The 17,889-nt window shown below is 34.8% G+C and overlaps 1 protein-coding gene across 1 annotated transcript; it reads right to left on the reverse strand.

The window, feature by feature from the left end:
- Positions 1-7,598: 7,598 nt before the first annotated feature.
- LOC124370710 (DNA-directed RNA polymerase I subunit RPA12-like) lies at positions 7,599-13,925 on the reverse strand. The gene is made up of 3 exons (XM_046829002.1): positions 13,730-13,925; positions 10,491-10,707; positions 7,599-7,692 (listed from the first exon to the last, which is right to left on the reverse strand). The coding sequence occupies exons 1-3, from the start codon at positions 13,842-13,844 to the stop codon at positions 7,668-7,670; spliced, it is 357 nt and encodes a 118-aa protein (XP_046684958.1). The 5' UTR covers positions 13,845-13,925; the 3' UTR covers positions 7,599-7,667.
- Between the last annotated feature and the right edge of the window lie 3,964 nt (positions 13,926-17,889).

Here is a 17,889-nt window from a genome sequence, read left to right on the forward strand (position 1 = left end):
CTTTATCAAGAGATCGTCAACCACCATCGCCCACAAAAGGGAGACAGTACCCCTTCCTGGGGGCATCCTTTTCGGGCTGTGAAGTTGTTGACATTTAAGGAGGACTACTATCCACTTGACACAACATCTGTTGGAACATTAAAATAAAATTCAATTCTGCCTCCATGGATCCGTATGGTACTCGGTCGAAAGCTCTTTCCATGTCCTTAAAGACAGTAACTAGGACAGCCTTCTATTTGAAGGTGTCTTCCACCATATCCACTAAACTGTGGAGAGCGGTAGTGGCTGACTTACCTTCAACGTATGCGTGTTGATCTAGACTGAGTGGTAGCGCCAGTAAGGTTTCTTCCCTTATGTATAAATTATGTTTGCAATAGTTTTTCAGCATGAAGGTTAGGATAATCGGTCTATACTAATTAGATTGAGACGAGTCTACCTTTTTTCCACACAAACATCACAAGTACCATCCTCCAGTTCTTTGGAATACATCCAAAGGACATGCCGCTTTTAAACAGGGGTTTAAGGCAGTGGTTAATTTCAGTGGGAACGCAAGGGAACGGCGTTCCCTTACCTTCCCAAGAGTGCCGGAACGCAAGGGAACGCTTTTAAAACTACGAGTACAAGTTTTAGTTAAAAAAAAAATTGTAGGTAGGATCAATATTATGCTATGCTTTGTTTGCGAGTGACTCGTAAGCAGATAGTAAGCGCCCGTACAAGCAGTTGTGTTGTGAGCTGTGCTGTGATGAGTCTTGCACGGAATCAGGCAGGAGGAAGGTGACGGGCGAGTCATCCTAGTTCGCGCATGCGCGGCTGCGCCTCTCAATAACAAAGCAATACCCACCCCACCCCCTTCCTTTCCCCCTTCATTCCTTCACCGCGCCACCGCCCCAGTGATCACAAGTGTGTTGACTAGTTGACTTGACCTTGGTGTGTTTCGCGTTTAAGTTACAAGTTGCATCGCATCCCATCACGCTTAAGTTCGTTTTTGAGGTGCAGGTCGTTGATTGTGTTCGTGTTTATGCTTATTAGTGCTGGTGCAGCTAAATAGTTTTCCCTAATTGACTATGACTACCAGAAAAATTGTTGATTTCTTTAAACCTAACCCTAAGAAACAAAAAGGTTATGCGAAAAATGAGAACTGTAGTTCGGAAGCATTGACTACAACTTCAATTGTTGATCAAGATTAAAAAAGAAGACGCAATCGGGATCAATGAGGATAATTGCGATTACCATTCCCCTTCGACTTCCTCGTCGGTCAAAATAGTATCCAGGTTGGTGGGTTTGGGATCTGATGCAGACGAAGCTAAGGCTAGTAATGAAAATAATGACTTTGTTAATAGGGGTGAACAGCCAGTTTGTTGGTCTGAAGAACAAATTGTTGAATTTAAAGCTAAAAATCCATGGTTAATTGTGAACAGAGAACTAGGTTGCAACGTTTGCCGTAGTGTGAGTACTCTCGGTGCAGAGAAAACGAAGGGCCTAAAGATTAGCGAAGAGTGGGTTTTAGGAACTGTTACCGCTTATGGAAACAATAAAAAAGACCAGCAATCCTCTCTTAGGAAAAAGATATTTTTACACCGTGGGTCTCGAGCTCATTCTTTAGCTGAAAAAATACTCATTGAAGCTAAGAAAGATACAATGAAAAAAGCTGTTGCTTCTATGCATAAAGAGCAGCAGATTGTAACTGAGCGCATTTTCCGCACGGCTTATAAGCAAGCTAAACTAAATAGGCCATTTTTTTGAGTTTGAAACTGAAATTGATCTTCAAATAATGAATGGCTTAGATATGGGGCGAATCCTACATTCAAATGTTTGCTTGCTCCAATATAATTCATCATATTTCTGATGAAATGAAATCAGACTTGATAAATGGCCTAATCAAGTCAGACTCTAAATTTTCCCTGCTTTTGGATGAAGCCAATTCAGTTTCAAACAAAAATGCTTTGGTGGTTTATATCAGAACTGTTTCTAAAGGGAATGCAAAACCCTATGACAGTGTTCTTAACACTTTTTGAGCTAAATAGCACAACATCAGCTGGTATATTACAAGAAATTTTAAATCAGTTTACAAGCATTAGGTCTAAGCTTTGAATTCATGAAAGACCATATGATTGCTCTAACTTGTGATGGTGCTTCAGTGCTACTAGGCAAAAATCTGGCCTTGCTATACAGCTTACTGAAACGTTCCCCAACTTGTTCATTTGGCATTGTTTGAACCATCGTTTAGAGCTTGCCGTGCACGATTCCATAGAAGAAGTAGCTGGAATCAATCATTTTAAGATATTCATGGATAAAATTAGAAACATGTTTAGTTGTTCACCGAAAAACAGCAGGGAGTTGGCAGAAAGTTGCTAAAGGACTAGAGGAGCAAATGTTGAAAAATCGGCCGTGTTTTAGATACTCGTTGGGTTAGCCTCCAGCTTAATGGCGGTGAAAGCAGTTTGGACAGATTTTAAAGCTTTGTACAATCATTTCATTAAAGCATCTGAAGACAAACAAAGGGACTCGAAGCAACGTTCAACTTACAAAGGGCTTTGTAGTACATTATCTTCTACAACTTTTGTACACAACCTGGCATTGATGTTCGATGCTCTAGAAGACTTATCGGATTTGTCCCTTACAGCTTCAAAAATCAAGCCTCAACCTTATCCAAGCCCACAGTGATGTAACACTGTTAATCAAAGTGTTTGAAAACCGAGTTGAAAACATGGGTAGACGTTCAGTGGAAGCAAAAATTGCTATTGACGATTTGATGTTTCAAGATGTTAAACTTTGTGTAAGATCCAAGATACCCAGTATTCCAGAAAAACAGTTCTATCGGAGCCTCGCTAACAACTTGACTTCAAGGTTGCTATCATCATCTTCAAATGCGGCTGAACACTACACCAAAATCATGAATGACATCAAAGTGATCCACCCCATGTATTTGTACCATAGTTCAAATTCATTTATGCTGAATCGCGGTAGGAAGTAGGCTCTTATTAACTAGACGCGGTGCGGGGACATTGTTTGTTCAGTTGTACCGGCAATCAGCTGATCGGTCAGTGACGTATCGGGTGATGCGTTCCTCCCGGCTCGCTGGAGGTGGTCTAGTCTTGGCGATTGAGGAGTACGTGTAGCGGTCGAGTTGGTAGCTGAAGTTCTTTCTCTAACCCAATAGTTGGGATTTAGAGTAAATTTATTTTTCGTGGGTAAAGTCAATTTGAAGTATTTAAAAATTTTAGTGCGTTTTAAGATCCGATCTGCCTCCGTAATCTTCAAAGTAGTAAGTTCTTTCTCTAACCCAATAGTTGGGATTTAGAGTAATTTATTTTTCGTGGGTAAAGTCAATTTGAAGTATTTAAAAATTTTAGTGCGTTTTAAGATCCGATCTGCCTCCGTAATCTTCAAAGTAGTAAGTCCCGTACCAGCGTATAGTTAATATCTTTTATTTTATAATACTGTATTAAAAATTTCTAAAGTTTCCCATCTTTCAGAGTCTGAAAATTTAATTCAAATTTTTGAAGTTTTGTGAATTAAATTTTGGTGATAAAGTAAATATCAAGTTTAGTGTTATATTAATTTTGAGTATTTTGAGAAGATAACTTTTATTTTGTTTTGTTAATTTAAACCATTTTTGGAGAAGTATACATTTTTAGTTTAATTTTAATTTCAGTACCTTTTGATCAGACTCTTAATTAGATTTGTTCGATTGAGTGACATTTGAAGAAAATTGAATCAAAAGTTTGTAAACTTTGTAAACTTTTGGGTGAACTTGAATTTTGGAATAAACCAAGTATTTCCGAAAAGTTGTTTAATTTATAAAGTATTTGCTCCATATAAATTTAAAATATGTGCTATAAAAACGGAACAGATTTTAAAGCTTTGTACAATCATTTCATTGAAGCATCTGAAGACAAACAAAGGGACTCGAAGCAACGTTCAACTTACAAAGGGCTTTGTAGTACATTATCTTCTACAACTTTTGTACACAACCTGGCATTGATGTTCGATGCTCTAGAAGACTTATCGGATTTGTCCTTACAGCTTCAAAAATCAAGCCTCAACCTTATCCAAGCCCACAGTGATGTAACACTGTTAATCAAAGTGTTTGAAAACCGAGTTGAAAACATGGGTAGACGTTCAGTGGAAGCTAAAATTGCTATTGACGATTTGATGTTTCAAGATGTTAAACTTTGTGTAAGATCCAAGATACCCAGTATTCCAGAAAAACAGTTCTATCGGAGCCTCGCTAACAACTTGACTTCAAGGTTGCTATCATCATCTTCAAATGCGGCTGAACACTACACCAAAATCATGAATGACATCAAAGTGATCCACCCCATGTATTGGCCAAAAGACTTATCCATCACCTACGGAGAATGTGAGATCCAGCGAATCTGCGATAGATTTAATATTAGCAGTTCTCAGGGTATAATTAGAGACTTCAGACACTTCAAGCAGGGACTGAATCCTATGTTAAGTGGAGAGAAACCTACTATTCTAGAGTAACCGCCGTCGTTTAAGAAACTGATTTCCATCATAAATAGTATTGCAGTGTCTAGTGCTGAATGTGAACGTGGGGTTTTCTGCAATGAATCTAATTATGTCTCCTCTTATATCTTCACTCTACATTAGCACTGTTTGCGATTTATTGCGGATCAGGCTCTTAGGACCTCCTGTGGCTAGATACAATCCCGAGCGACACGTCAAAACCTGGCTGGCGAAGGGACACCATTCTGCACTTGACACCAAGTCAAAACAACGAGGGCAGAAAACTTACCATGAAGACAGCATTGCATTGTGGGAACTTTTTTCCTAAATCTGTTTTTTAAATATCTTTTAGAATTTCAGAACATTAAGTTTTCATTAAAATAACTAGCCTATGCCTAACTTATAGTTGTGTTCTGAACTCAAGTTTCTGAGTTCTTTTTTGTACTTACAGTTAGTTTTGTGTATTGTTGTTTTGTTTCTTTTGTAGTTTTCACTTTAAAATATTAACAAACAACTAAAACTAAGTTTACCTACAGTCTTGGCATTGCCTTACAATATTATACTACAAGTCCGTACATATTTGTTATAATAACTAATAAGCAAATAAAATAATCAACCTTAACTTTTTAAAACTACACTAAATTTAAAAAAATGAAACCGTGTTACTCCACTCTGTGTGTCATTTATTTTGTGTGTAACTAAACGCTTCCTTTTCCTTTCCAAGAAGTTGGTTTATTTTGAATGTATTAATATTGTTTTGTACCCATAAGGTATGCAATTTTTTTTGTAAAATATGCAAACTTGTAAAAAAGCTGTTATATTAACAAATATCCATTTACATATTAATATGTATTATTATTACTACTGTAATGTGTATAAATAAAACTGTGAATAAGGCTCAATTTGTTTTTATTTTACCATTCATTAAAAAATTAATATTGGCGAGCTTCATTGATTCAAACAAAATGGTCAATGAAATCAAACCAAATATTTCTGGGAAATTTAAAGTAGGCAACAAGGTGTTAATGGAGTAGAGTAGAGAGTAAACTCAATAATTTAAATTCATGTTTTTATTTTCTTACATCCTAATCAAGCACCTTAAAGAAAATAAACAGCATTAAAATATCACTTGGTATTTTATAAAAATGAATGTATTATTATGTTTGGGTGGCCTAAAAACAAAGGTTTACAGTTATAATTTTCAAAAGTTTTCCTGGGTGAGGGCCCCCCTCCTTCCTGGGGTGTATTTCCATACCCACCGGTCTGAGCTTCCCGCTTTAAGAGTTCCCACACCTAAAATTTTAGAAATTAAGCACTGGTTTAAGGTTATTTAAGATGATATCCAACCCCTCTTGTATTTGGCTGGAAACACTCCATTCTCTCTTAGCTTTTTGAAGGATCGTTGTCTGGTCTTTGCTGTTTTGGACCTGACCTCTCCCCCCGTCAGAGAACAGAAAGTCTTATCTCGTGTCGAGTTCACAAGGAAAGTGCATCTTCAGTAACAATTTCAATGTCTTTTTACTTACCGTTAGCCATTAGTAAAGGCTCCACAGGTTTTGAGTGTTTAAAGCCCGGTATCTTCTAGCAGACAGTTAATGTTTTAAAGAAGTTTATCCAGGTTCTCATTTCGTTATTTCTTATATTTAATTAGGACATTCTGATATATTAACCATTTATCTGTTCTTCTTGCCCATTTGAGGAGTTTTCCAGTTTAGTTTTTAATTGTTTCTAGTCTCCTTGTCCACCAAGGCACATCTTTCTTTATCCTATTGATTATGAGAGGGCTGTTTTTATATCAATTGGGACTGACCTTTCTAACAGCTCTTTCGTGCAATGTGATACAAATAGTCATTTCAGTTGTTTTTTACAGTACAATCTCGTTTTTCTGATAGAATTCATTTCTGCCAACTCTTCTGCTAGTCTCTATATCCCCTCCAATTAGTAGATTTAGGAACCCTGTATGTCACATTAATCTCTACTTCCCGCCTCTAGATTGAACCTAATGAAACTATGGTCTAAAAGTAAGGCTTCCTGTGAAACATACCACCTAAGTTGACACCGCTTAGGACTTTAGATAAGATAATGTCCAACACATCTCTCCTAACTTATGTAATAAACGTTTTCTAATTCCATATCATTAGAAAAAATTAACTGGAGTATATCTGCACCTCTAGAATTAATTTTGGTGCTGCCTCATTAGGCGTGGTGCGCATTACAGCCACATCCGAGGACGAAGGCCACCGTAGTAGCCTATCTATGACAGTTTGTTGGTAGATTAGGGAAATATGCTGAGGTACAATTACCTCTTTTGTCCCTTGAGTGGCAACTTATATTGCCACTACGACCAGGTCTCTAGTTATTAGTTCTGCAACAGGAAAACTTGTCCTCGGTGTATAGCGGCTGGACCGAAAAACCTGTCTTCTTTTAAACGAAAACCCTTATATCTCAACCCCAAATAATTCTGAAAAAATAATTTCTATCACCCAAAATAGTACTTTTATAACCTTCAGTTTACTACTATTTGTGACGAAGTAACAGTAAAAAAACGTGATGAAGCACAACTTTGAAATTTGGACCACCCTGTATACAAAAAAACTGAATAAATTAAAACATTTCTTCAAAATGATTATTGAATAAAGAAATTTTTAATGAGGTACAGCTTGATCTATTTTTACATTTAGAAACCATTCAAAAATAACCCCCGCCCAACAAAATATTTTTTAAGCAATCAAAATTATTTTTGTAATTCCTCAGCTCAGTCACTATAGATACAGACTTGTGGTCTGTCTCAGAGTGTATATACACCATGTAACAACAAACTTGGTACGTTTTCAATCTGATTTTCAGGATATATTCGCAAACCATCTGTGAAGCGCTTAAGTTTGATGTTTTATTATACCTAATGTCTATACTCTATAATATAAAGAATGAGGTTCGGGTATATAATTTTTTGATACAAACATCATAAACTATTGTCTGAAACCGTAATCCACTGAAGAAAATACATTACAAATAAAGTCAATATATTTATTTTTTAACTATGTTCTTCCAACTACAACATTTTTTATATCATGTTTTATTACTATGATAGTCTACAGAAAAGGAAAATTAAAATTGGACATAAATAAATGATTAAATAACTTTAATATGGTTACATATAATCCTAAAATCTTGATCAACATTGGCTCGATGATTCATGAATTTTCATTTTCCTTGAATCTGAAAAATAAGAAAAACAAAGATCAGGCATGTATTTAAACACTTCACATAACGTACCTATGATGAGAAGGATTGATTCAATGCGGATGTTAAGTTTAGCTCCAGTTCACGTCACTCTTAGTGCAGCGTCTAGAATCTGACATTGTCACAGACTTGGTTGGCTCCTAGAATCGGGAGGAGTCATGTTCGTCTGAATAGATAAAAAAAAAATTGGTGACGAAGAAGCTCAAAATGAACTCTTTACATCGTTTTGACATCAGGACACATAGACTACAAAATACAGTGTAATCTAGGTGAAGTATTTCCATTGTCTTATCAAGTGCACTATCACTAATCTATTGTTATAATATGGTTCTTCTGCTTTCTTCAGTTATGAACGTTGATTGCTGTTGTCTTGATAAATAACATGGTTCACAGTTTTTATATTGAAGTATCTCTGTACTGTTGATCTTGTTATTTAGTGCTTAGAAAAGAAATACTAAGCCAATAATTGTTCTTTGAGATGCCAAAGTTTGTAGTTTTAGATACGGTACTGTTCCACTGCTCAAATATCAATCTCCAATTTAGGATGCCAAATGGTAATTAGGAATAACAGATTTAAGCTAAAGAGCCACCATTGTGGGAGGGGTCCAAGGGTTAACTCCCAAAATTCTTTGAAAATTAAGCATTTAAAACACTCTTTATTTCATTATGACATTATTTGCTAATATCATGCCTACAATTCACAAAATGTGTTATTGTACAGGCGAGTTGAAGAGTTGGACCTTTCTCATGATTGACTATTAACCAACAACCGACCATTTATGATCAATATACCTTCTCACTAGTTGCCAGCTTTAAGACATTTCACACTATCTGCTTTATTGGAGCTATTTTCATTCTTGATTATTTCTACAGATTTTCTTATTCTTGGATAATATTAGGGAATTTTCACATGTACTTTTGTTTTTTCTTAATTCTATTGCATGCTTGGTCATGAAACTGTATTTTGCTATGGCCAATTTGTCCATATCTTGACATTTTGTGTGTCTAATGTGTTTCACTCACTCATGTGGATATTAAACATTTTGTCTCTGATGTAGACTGAGCCACAGGAATTTTGTAGACTCCCGGCATACACAGTGGAATCTTGTCATTCACTGGTCTCAAACAATTCTTCAACTTTTGGGCTCGCTTAAATACAGTTTTGACATTGTATTCTTCCTGTTTTACCTTTCTTATTTTATGATTCCCTCCAAAGAGTCCGGACCCCCCTTAATTTTTTAATTACTTTCTAAGTAAATGATTATTATTATTTAAATAATTCAGTATTACTGACATGTACTGCTGAAAGATCGTTCTCAACAAAGAAACGGGGCAAGAACGTTTTAAGGAACAAAATGGGGCCCTACTCTCTGTCCACTACCGGAAAATATCAGTTGCCTGGACCCCCCAAAATTGTTTTCTGGCTACGTTCTTGCAGTTATCTCGATATACCGATGCCCGATTGAATCATGTAATCAATACTATGAATTTCTGGGCTGGATGATTTTGAAAATCCATGTTCAGACATCTATTGATGCGTTATTATTATTTCTTCCTTCAGACAAGTCACTTTTCAATCGCTGTTAAGAACTAGTTTACTAATACCAATATTTAAAGGAGGGGACAGTACATAATTAGACTTAATTTCATAAATCTCAAGTATTAGTAAAATATATGAACTATTGTTTTTAAACAGATTATAATCTTATTTGACATCAAATAACATTGCAACAGACACACCGATTGGCTTCGTTAGGGGCTGCTCTACTTGTGCAGAATGTCGGCTTTCATATTCCAAGTTGCTGTAATTCCACGCTTAATAGTAATATGCATTAAAAGTAAAAAATGTAGGGAAAATATTTTCAGGAAACATAACTATTACTAAAGTATATATCAATTAAATGACGTAGAGGTAAATTTTTGAAACATGAGCTTCATTATTGTTACTTTCCTTTACCTCATTTTATAAAACAATGACAAATCAGAAATATTTAAACACTTGCTGTTACCTGTGACGAAATAACACAAACAAGTACTTTAGTATTATATAGAAGCCACTAATTTTGGAAGTTTTCTTACCGGGGACCTAAAAAAGTACATTATTAGAAAGAAAAGACTTTATTTGGCTTACTTTGAAAACAACATGACAATCGGTTCTTGTACTATTTGTTATTATAATATAATATAAAATAGGAAAGTTCATATGTCCAAAGCGATTTGACACCGGAAAAGTAAGACAATCTGGAACGTGATCTGAGGTCGGGCAATACGCTACCCATCAGTGTAGGCTTTGGTGGCGCCACCCTATGCTTATGACGAAAAAGGAAATTATCCCTCGAGATAGTACTCAAATTCAAGTTTAGATTATATGAATCCTCGTAAAGCTTATATTTAACTTTGTTACTACTAGTAACATATTATATACGATAACCTAATCTTAACCTAGTTACTTATATTGTGTAATAACAAGTCGTAGGTAGGGATAGCGTAACCTCCTTCTTGCTGACTTGCTTCCATTTGGGAGGCAGAAAATAAGAACCAATCGTCATAATGACTTGTACTTTTTCCACTTCGCCAAATAAAGGCTGTTCTTTCTAATAAGGTACTATTTTTTAGGTCTCCGGTACGAAAAACTGCCAAACATAGTGGCCTAGGGATAATAACAACGTAATGGAAAATTTCTATACTAACATCATCTGCTGTTGTATTTTTATTAGTTCAGTTTACAAATGTAGCATTAGTGTGCAGTAACTATTACTAACACACGAACTTACTTGCACTTGGTACATGTGTAGAACACGGTTTGGCCCTCATCTGCTGACCGCAGCTGAAGGGTTGCGTATGACATTCGGTCGTTATTGCACTTGGGACATCTCCTCTCCACGACAGGTCCATCAGCTTCTTCACCTTCATCCATTTCAACTCTTTTTTTGCCTGTTTCTGAATATCTATTAAAGTATATCCTGTAGTTGGCTTCCATTCTTCCAAAAACTAGAAAAGGAAAATTATTGTAAGCATCATGTAATCTGTTCTTTCTTACTTTAATTTGAAATCTATTAACCGTACATGTTACATACAACAACAAATTGAATTATCATGACGATCTATTGTAAACAGATCTATACAATACATAAGAATCCTCATGGGTAAGTTCTAGCACCTCTACTTTTCATCTGTTATATCAAAGATGTACCACATCTAAAAATCTCATGTATTTGGACTATTTTTCTTTATAAATTTATTTATTATACAATATTCTCATTGCCTCCATGGTTAGCCCTAAAACCAATGTTAATTTAATGCTCATCCAAACCCCATGGAATGACATGCACCATAATTGAACTCAATATTCAAAAAGCTTCATTCAAAATTTCAAATCTTATGTTAGTTTCATTTTTTAATCAAGAAAAGATAGACTATGTTCATGTGATCGGAAGGTACCACAAGTGGTTTGTAAGTAGATAGTACGTACATACGAAGTTAGGACGTTATGGTCACGTTAGTTTTGCTTATATATTAAACTTATGTTTGTTTTTTACACTATTTATTAATGTGTAGAAACTTTGGTTTTGTTTGTATTATTTCCAGATTTATTTTTTATCCACACCGGTAATGAAATTCATATTAACATACAACAATTGTCCTTCTGAAGAAAACAATATAGGATTTTAGGGGATGAAAATAACAAATAATAAATTTTAGAAAATTAAAAGTGGAATCTTTTCTTGCAAGATAGTAGGAAGTCATGGTTAGATAAACTTACAATATTTCTTTGTTGTGGCAAGTTACGTTTCCTAGCTAGCAGTGGCATTCATGATCCGAATAACCAACTTGAATTTGATTGTTTATTGATAGGTACTACCTCGAGGGATGTTTTTCGTATGTCGCCATCAGCACCGAAGGTGTTATAGCTGCGCTGATGGCCAGAGGCACTTGTGTCAGGCCGATATGAACTTTTACTCAGAACATCATTAACATGTCTTTTATTTGTATCAAATTCTTCTGATTCAGCATTATGGTGGACTACAATATAATTAATGGCCACCAACACAATCGGATGATGATTATCGATTTAAAATATCAATACTATCAAATACAATATTTGACCTATAGAGATTCATAATATTGTCAGATTTCTTTATTTAGACTAGTGACGTCATTACCAGCTATTGCTAATGACGTCATAACCAGCTGTTATTTCGTTTATGTAGGAGATTAGTGACAGCAACAAAAACTATGATGATGAATATGCAAATGTTGATTCAAAATGTTTTTATGAACAAAGAAATCTTTAAAACTGGTCTCAGAAGTAACTGCATTGCCGATCATCTTGCAGGATATATGTATCGACAAAAAATTATGATTATTGGTGGTAATTCATTCGAACATTTTTTAAATGCTATCACACATGTCAACCCTGTGAAGTAATAGTAATATATGGCCCAATAGTACTTTAGATAGGCTACAATTTTAAAAAACAAATTCATTTCTTTTATATATAAAAATATAGCTCATCTATATTAAGATTTTTAAAAACCTAAAACTTAGTTCAATTTGACATCATCGTTCATAATTTATCCGAAGTATACTTGTTTGGAAATAAATTCAACACTATTTTGTATCGTTATTGAATAATGGTGACAAGAATAGTGACATATGTGTCTTCTTTGTTTCACAAGCAGTTATGTTTATCCTCAAAAATAAATGTTATTGTTTTGTTGTAATTAAGTTTATAGGCCTATATTATATTTAATTTGTAAATTATATTAATATTCACACATTAATTTTTAAGATTGAAAATTAGTCAAACCATGTAGTTTTTTTAAATAGCTATTACATTATTTGATTCGACATTTTGCTTTCAGTCCTAAATGGATGGTCATCAATATCGATGATTCCACATCATTTTATAATCATCATCTGATTGTGTTGGTGGCCACTTGTTGTACTGCAGCCTATGTTTATTTTACTAAATCAAAGACGGTGAAATAGCTGATGTCAGCAGCAACCAAAACAAAGTTGAAAAACGATCAGGACAAGAACACAACATGATGCCCAGCAAAGATATAGAACAAGGAGATATTAGTCCGCACAAGATATGTTCTATATCTTCGTTATTGTCACCCTCTGAAACCTTAATTTTTTGTTCAGGACTATAGCAATAGGGGTAGGGTACGATAAGCGGACCCGGTTTTTTATATCGAAATTGGCAAACGATATTACTTAATCATAACCATCGATATAATTAATCGATACTGATTAATTATTTTGAATTATTAAATAGTCTTCAACAGCTGTAAACACTAAATAATACACGTATGGTAGTATTTCAATTTTACATAAGTCATAGTAATTATTAAAAATGGCAGTCAACTTTAGAAAACTACAAGACATTGCTTTGAAAGATGATAAGACATAAATAAAATATATTGTTTTTGTGGCTTCAACATGTTGGTCTTGTACCGAAAACCCCATTATGTGAAATTTGTGGGAAAGAAACAACTGTAACTGTGAGAGGAGCAAATATGGTAGTCAACAGTTTTCCTAATTTTTGTTATAATAATTTGTTTGATCACTATAAATACTATTTAATTCATATTATAATTTAAAGCATATGATTGTTATTGAAGACTATAGATACTTTTATATCGATTGATAGTCTAGGATTTTAGATGCGAATATTAGGTATCGAAGACTACATTCTTCGATGTAAAAAACCGGGTCCGCTTATCGTACCCTACCCTAGCAATAGGTTAATAATGCGAAACCTGTCTTTTATCACTCCAGCTGTTAACTTTACATTTACCCAATTTAGATACCACCCTCTTATCAATTTTGGAGATAACAAAACATTGTATTATTCAGTCAAAGCGTTAAAAGAGGCACACAACAGAAACAACTAAGAATTTGGTTTTCCTCAGTTATGGTTATCATTTGGTCAAACATAACCTTAAAACTAATACTGTGGCAAACAATGTTATTACACCCACAAACTATCACGATTGACACTAACCTTCAGGTCCATAGGAAATTTTGCATAAATAGCATGTTACTCCCCCTGCTTCACCAACTAAAGGTAATATAGTACCACACTGTGGACAAAAACCTGGTTCTCTTACATCCATCATAATATTGAGGTTAGAAGGTTTCTGAGTAATCTAAACCACGTGCTCATAATACCCAAGTAAGTCAGTCAGTGACTCAGTGTCAAGTCATGTGTACATTTTTTTCTTCTGGGTTTGCTCAAAAGAGCAGGCTTCGTTATAACATGGAGCCTCGTGGTTCCATAATAAATGTATATGTGCGTTATTTAACGTAACAGGATAACGTCCGTGTTCCTGCTCAGTAACAGCTGTCCCCGCAACGTGTTGCGAGAAACTCCCTATTATTTTGGCAACGTGATGACAACGAACAATGAATTCATTCGTTTTGTTGCCGGCAACGCTAAGCTTGACCTGGAAACAGTCTAAAGCAGCAGACTCGAAATTTTCCAGCTGCTATTTGAGCAATGAGGTTTTAATGAACAACAGAGTTGTAGTATTACAGTTATTATTAATTGCCGGAAATATATATATATATATATATATATATATATACAGCTCGATAATCTCGGCATGTACATCAGTTGTATAAAGTCCTAGTTTAATTTATATTATGTACTAAAGAAGTAGACAAAATTAATTGTTCAATTATTTGTCATTGTCACTTTTTGAAACTTAATTGTTTTGTTCATGAGGATTATAGTTTAGTTGTTTATACACACATTAAACTGTTCAATTTGACTATGTACATGTGTGTTCTATAGTTGTGTTACTATTTGTGTCTAAGCTTATACAAATTAATAATCAGAAATAATTTTGACGTGACAACGTCTTAAATTAGGTTGCGGCTCGGAGTCACTCATGAAAAAGTGTAACGCCCGGTAACATTACGATGCCCGTCCAGTGGGTCCGCCGCACGGGATCCGCACGGGATAAAGCAGATAACTGTGGGTCCGCCGCACGGGATAAAGCAGATAACTATGTTTATTCGTGAAAATGTGGAGTGCTTAGATTCGTCATTTACAACAACTACAACAATAAAGGTAAATAATTGTACACTGATATTTCATCATCGTAAACTATGATTGATTGATTAATTGTTAGATTGACACAAAAGTTGAGAAACTGAGTTTATAGGTTATGTCATACTATTGACAAATGTTGATAGTGTTAAGTAAATTATTAGTTTAAATCACTCTGCAATCAATCGTAATTCAGTCGATTGAGAAGAAACAGCGCGTATTGCTAGTCAAACATTTAAAATAACAAATTATAACCTCTAACCTGTCATATCAGTGCGACCAAACAAACGAACTAAAACCGACCAATCACCACGCGCGGAGTTAGAATTTAACTGTGTTTAGCAAAAATTTCAAATTCCAATTTTAGTAAATGTTTTATTCAACTTTACCATTTACAATAACAAATTTTAATTAATTTCAAATTATGTACAATGTTTTAGTAAACAAAATATATTTCTATAGTTAAAATTTGTGCAATTCTTATTTTCATTCAATTCCTTGTTCCTATTGTGCAATTTAATAATATTCATATCAATTGAATTGAATTGAATTTATTTCATGTCTTTAGGCCTTGTGAGCAATGGACACAGTCATCTTACAATTAATCAGTCAGCATAATATTATATACTAGAGTAACTTATAAACTGAACACCAACAATGTTGAGTCAACAAGAAAACAAATAATCAACAAGTCAATAACAAAAAATATAAAAAATCTATAAAATTGATAACAAGATAAAATCCTAAAATATAAAATTTAACAAGACAAAATCAACAAGATAGAATCAACGAGATAAAATTTAGTAAATAAATAAAAATGTGGACTTTCTTAAGTTAAAAACTACAATCTACATTTTTACAAGTCAGGTACTCATTGATTGAATAGAAAGGGTTTTTTACAAGCCAAATGAAAATAACCTGTTTGAATTTCTTTAAGTCTACAGAATTTGCCATACGACCGAGTTTATTAAAAAAGGTAATGGATAAATAACCAAAGTTCTTTTGAGTTTTGCTTAATCTACAGTAATCTTTGTCTAGTAAATGCCTATTTCTAGTATTGTGAGAGTGCACATCACTCCTATGGACAAGATCATTTGAATTCTTCTTAACATAAACAAGACAGGTGTATATATAAAGATTTATTACTGTAAGAATGGATTCTTGTATAAATAAAGGTCTACAACTAGCACTTCTGTCTGAGTTTGTTAAAATCCTAATTGCTTTCTTTTGTATTAGAAGAACTCTATCAATTCCAACTCCGTTTCCCCAAAAAAGTAAGCCGTATAAGAGTATGCTGTTAAAAAAGGCAAAATAAGAGTTTTTTAAGTATTCTTTAGGTACAAAGTGTTTTAGCTGTCTTAACAAAAATACAACTCTAGATAATCTAGAACAAACTTGGCTAATGTGATCTGACCATGTTAGTTTACTATCTAAGACAATTCCCAACAGTTTGACATTAGGTAAAAAAGTGCACTGATCGGGTTGTAGTGCAAATAATATTTGTTGTGTCTTACATTCATTCAGAGCAAGTTCATTAGCCTGAAACCATGTCTTAGCCTCGAGACAAACCTCGTCAATAAACTTACATAAGTTAATGGTATTTTTGTCAGAGCTAAACAGAGTAGAATCATCAGCATAAAGAATGGCGTTGGCCTTAACATTACAAGGGAGATCATTAATAACAATTAAGAATAACAAGGGTCCGAGTACCGATCCCTGCGGCACGCCAAACTCGACCGAGCGATAGGCAGAAAGAACACCACCAACACAAAACTCTCTGCCCACGCTCAGCCAGGTATGATTTTAAAAGCGCCAATTCAGGTTGTTTTATGCCATAAAAAGATAATTTAGAGAGCAGGATTTCTCTCGGGACACAATCAAAAGCCCTGGTAAGATCGAAAAGAGTCGCCAAGGTGGCAGCTTTAGATTCAAAACCATCGAAAATCGATCTCACCAAAGCTCCGACCGCATCCAAAGTACTTCTTCCTGCTCGAAAGCCGAATTGAGAGTTTTGAAAAAGGTTGAAACATTCAAAGTATTTACCGAGTTGATCATTCATGATGAATTCCAAAATTTTTGAAAAAAAACGGGTACCACAGAGATCGGTCTATAGGAACCGGGTAAATCTTTGGGACCCTTCTTATAGATAGGCATAGTTTTAGATGTTTTTAAAGATTTTGGGAAAACACCAATACACAGGCACTGATTTATACACCAGGTGAGAGGCAATATGATAGAGAAACAGATTCTCTTTAAAAGAACACTAGACAGGCCATAGATATCTTTACTATTTGAAGATTTCATATCTTTCACCACTTGCAAAACCTCATCACAAGACACTGGCTTCCATTTAAAGGTGTTAGGAGTACGTGGAGCTTGACCCAGGAGATCCTCAGCAGACACGTTACTGGGAGATATGCTTTGTCGTACCTCTTTCACTGTCTCAACGAAGAAGTCGGAGAAAGCCTCCGGCGAAATATCTGGACTGGATGGAGGGGTAGGGCTCCTTACTGCAGCAATAATGGACCATGCAGTTTTACAAGGATTAGACGCAGAGCTGATTAACCTCTCATTTGCTTTAAGCTTTGCCTTCTTCAGTTCATTTTTATACTTGTTTCTTTCACCGACGTAGGCCCTTCGTGAAGGTTCAGACTTGGTATGACAGTAAACTGTATAAATTGCCATTAGATGTTTCTTAAGATCCCTTAAATGGTCGGTATACCAGTTGAGTTTAATGCTTTTCAACTTAGAGTTGCTAACGATTTTAAGATTTTTTGTTTTAACAGGGCAACATAGATCAAAAATAGTTAAAAATCTGTCCAAAAAAATGTCAAATAATATTGTTTCCTTGTTATTTACTGCAAGAATGGTTGGCCAATCAATCAATGTCAGATGAGAGATTAAGTTTTCAATATTGCTAGGAGCTAAACATCTCACCTCGATTTGCTTCTCCTGACAATTCTTCTTAGTCTGGAGTTCAGGAACGAAAGAAATTTCAATCATGTTGTGGTCGGACAGACACTCATTTAAGACCTTAACTTGAAAGTAATTATCATCCCGATTAGTCACAATATTGTCTAGGCAAGCATTGCCTCTTGTGGGAGTATTTA

Source organism: Homalodisca vitripennis, unplaced genomic scaffold, assembly GCF_021130785.1.
Source record: "Homalodisca vitripennis isolate AUS2020 unplaced genomic scaffold, UT_GWSS_2.1 ScUCBcl_461;HRSCAF=2514, whole genome shotgun sequence".
In the NCBI taxonomy this organism is placed as follows: domain Eukaryota; kingdom Metazoa; phylum Arthropoda; class Insecta; order Hemiptera; family Cicadellidae; genus Homalodisca; species Homalodisca vitripennis.

What these genes read in the sequence shown, in the direction of transcription:
- LOC124370710 (XM_046829002.1), bottom strand. Translation starts at nt 13,844, where the DNA reads ATGATGGATGTAAGAGAACCAGGTTTTTGTCCACAGTGTGGTACTATA. An exon ending in AATTTCCTATGGACCTGAAG is followed by an intron (nt 10,708 to 13,729) that starts GTTAGTGTCAAT and finishes TTCCTTTTCTAG; the next exon opens with TTTTTGGAAGAATGGAAGCC. An exon ending in TACACATGTACCAAGTGCAA is followed by an intron (nt 7,693 to 10,490) that starts GTAAGTTCGTGT and finishes CTTATTTTTCAG; the next exon opens with ATTCAAGGAAAATGAAAATT.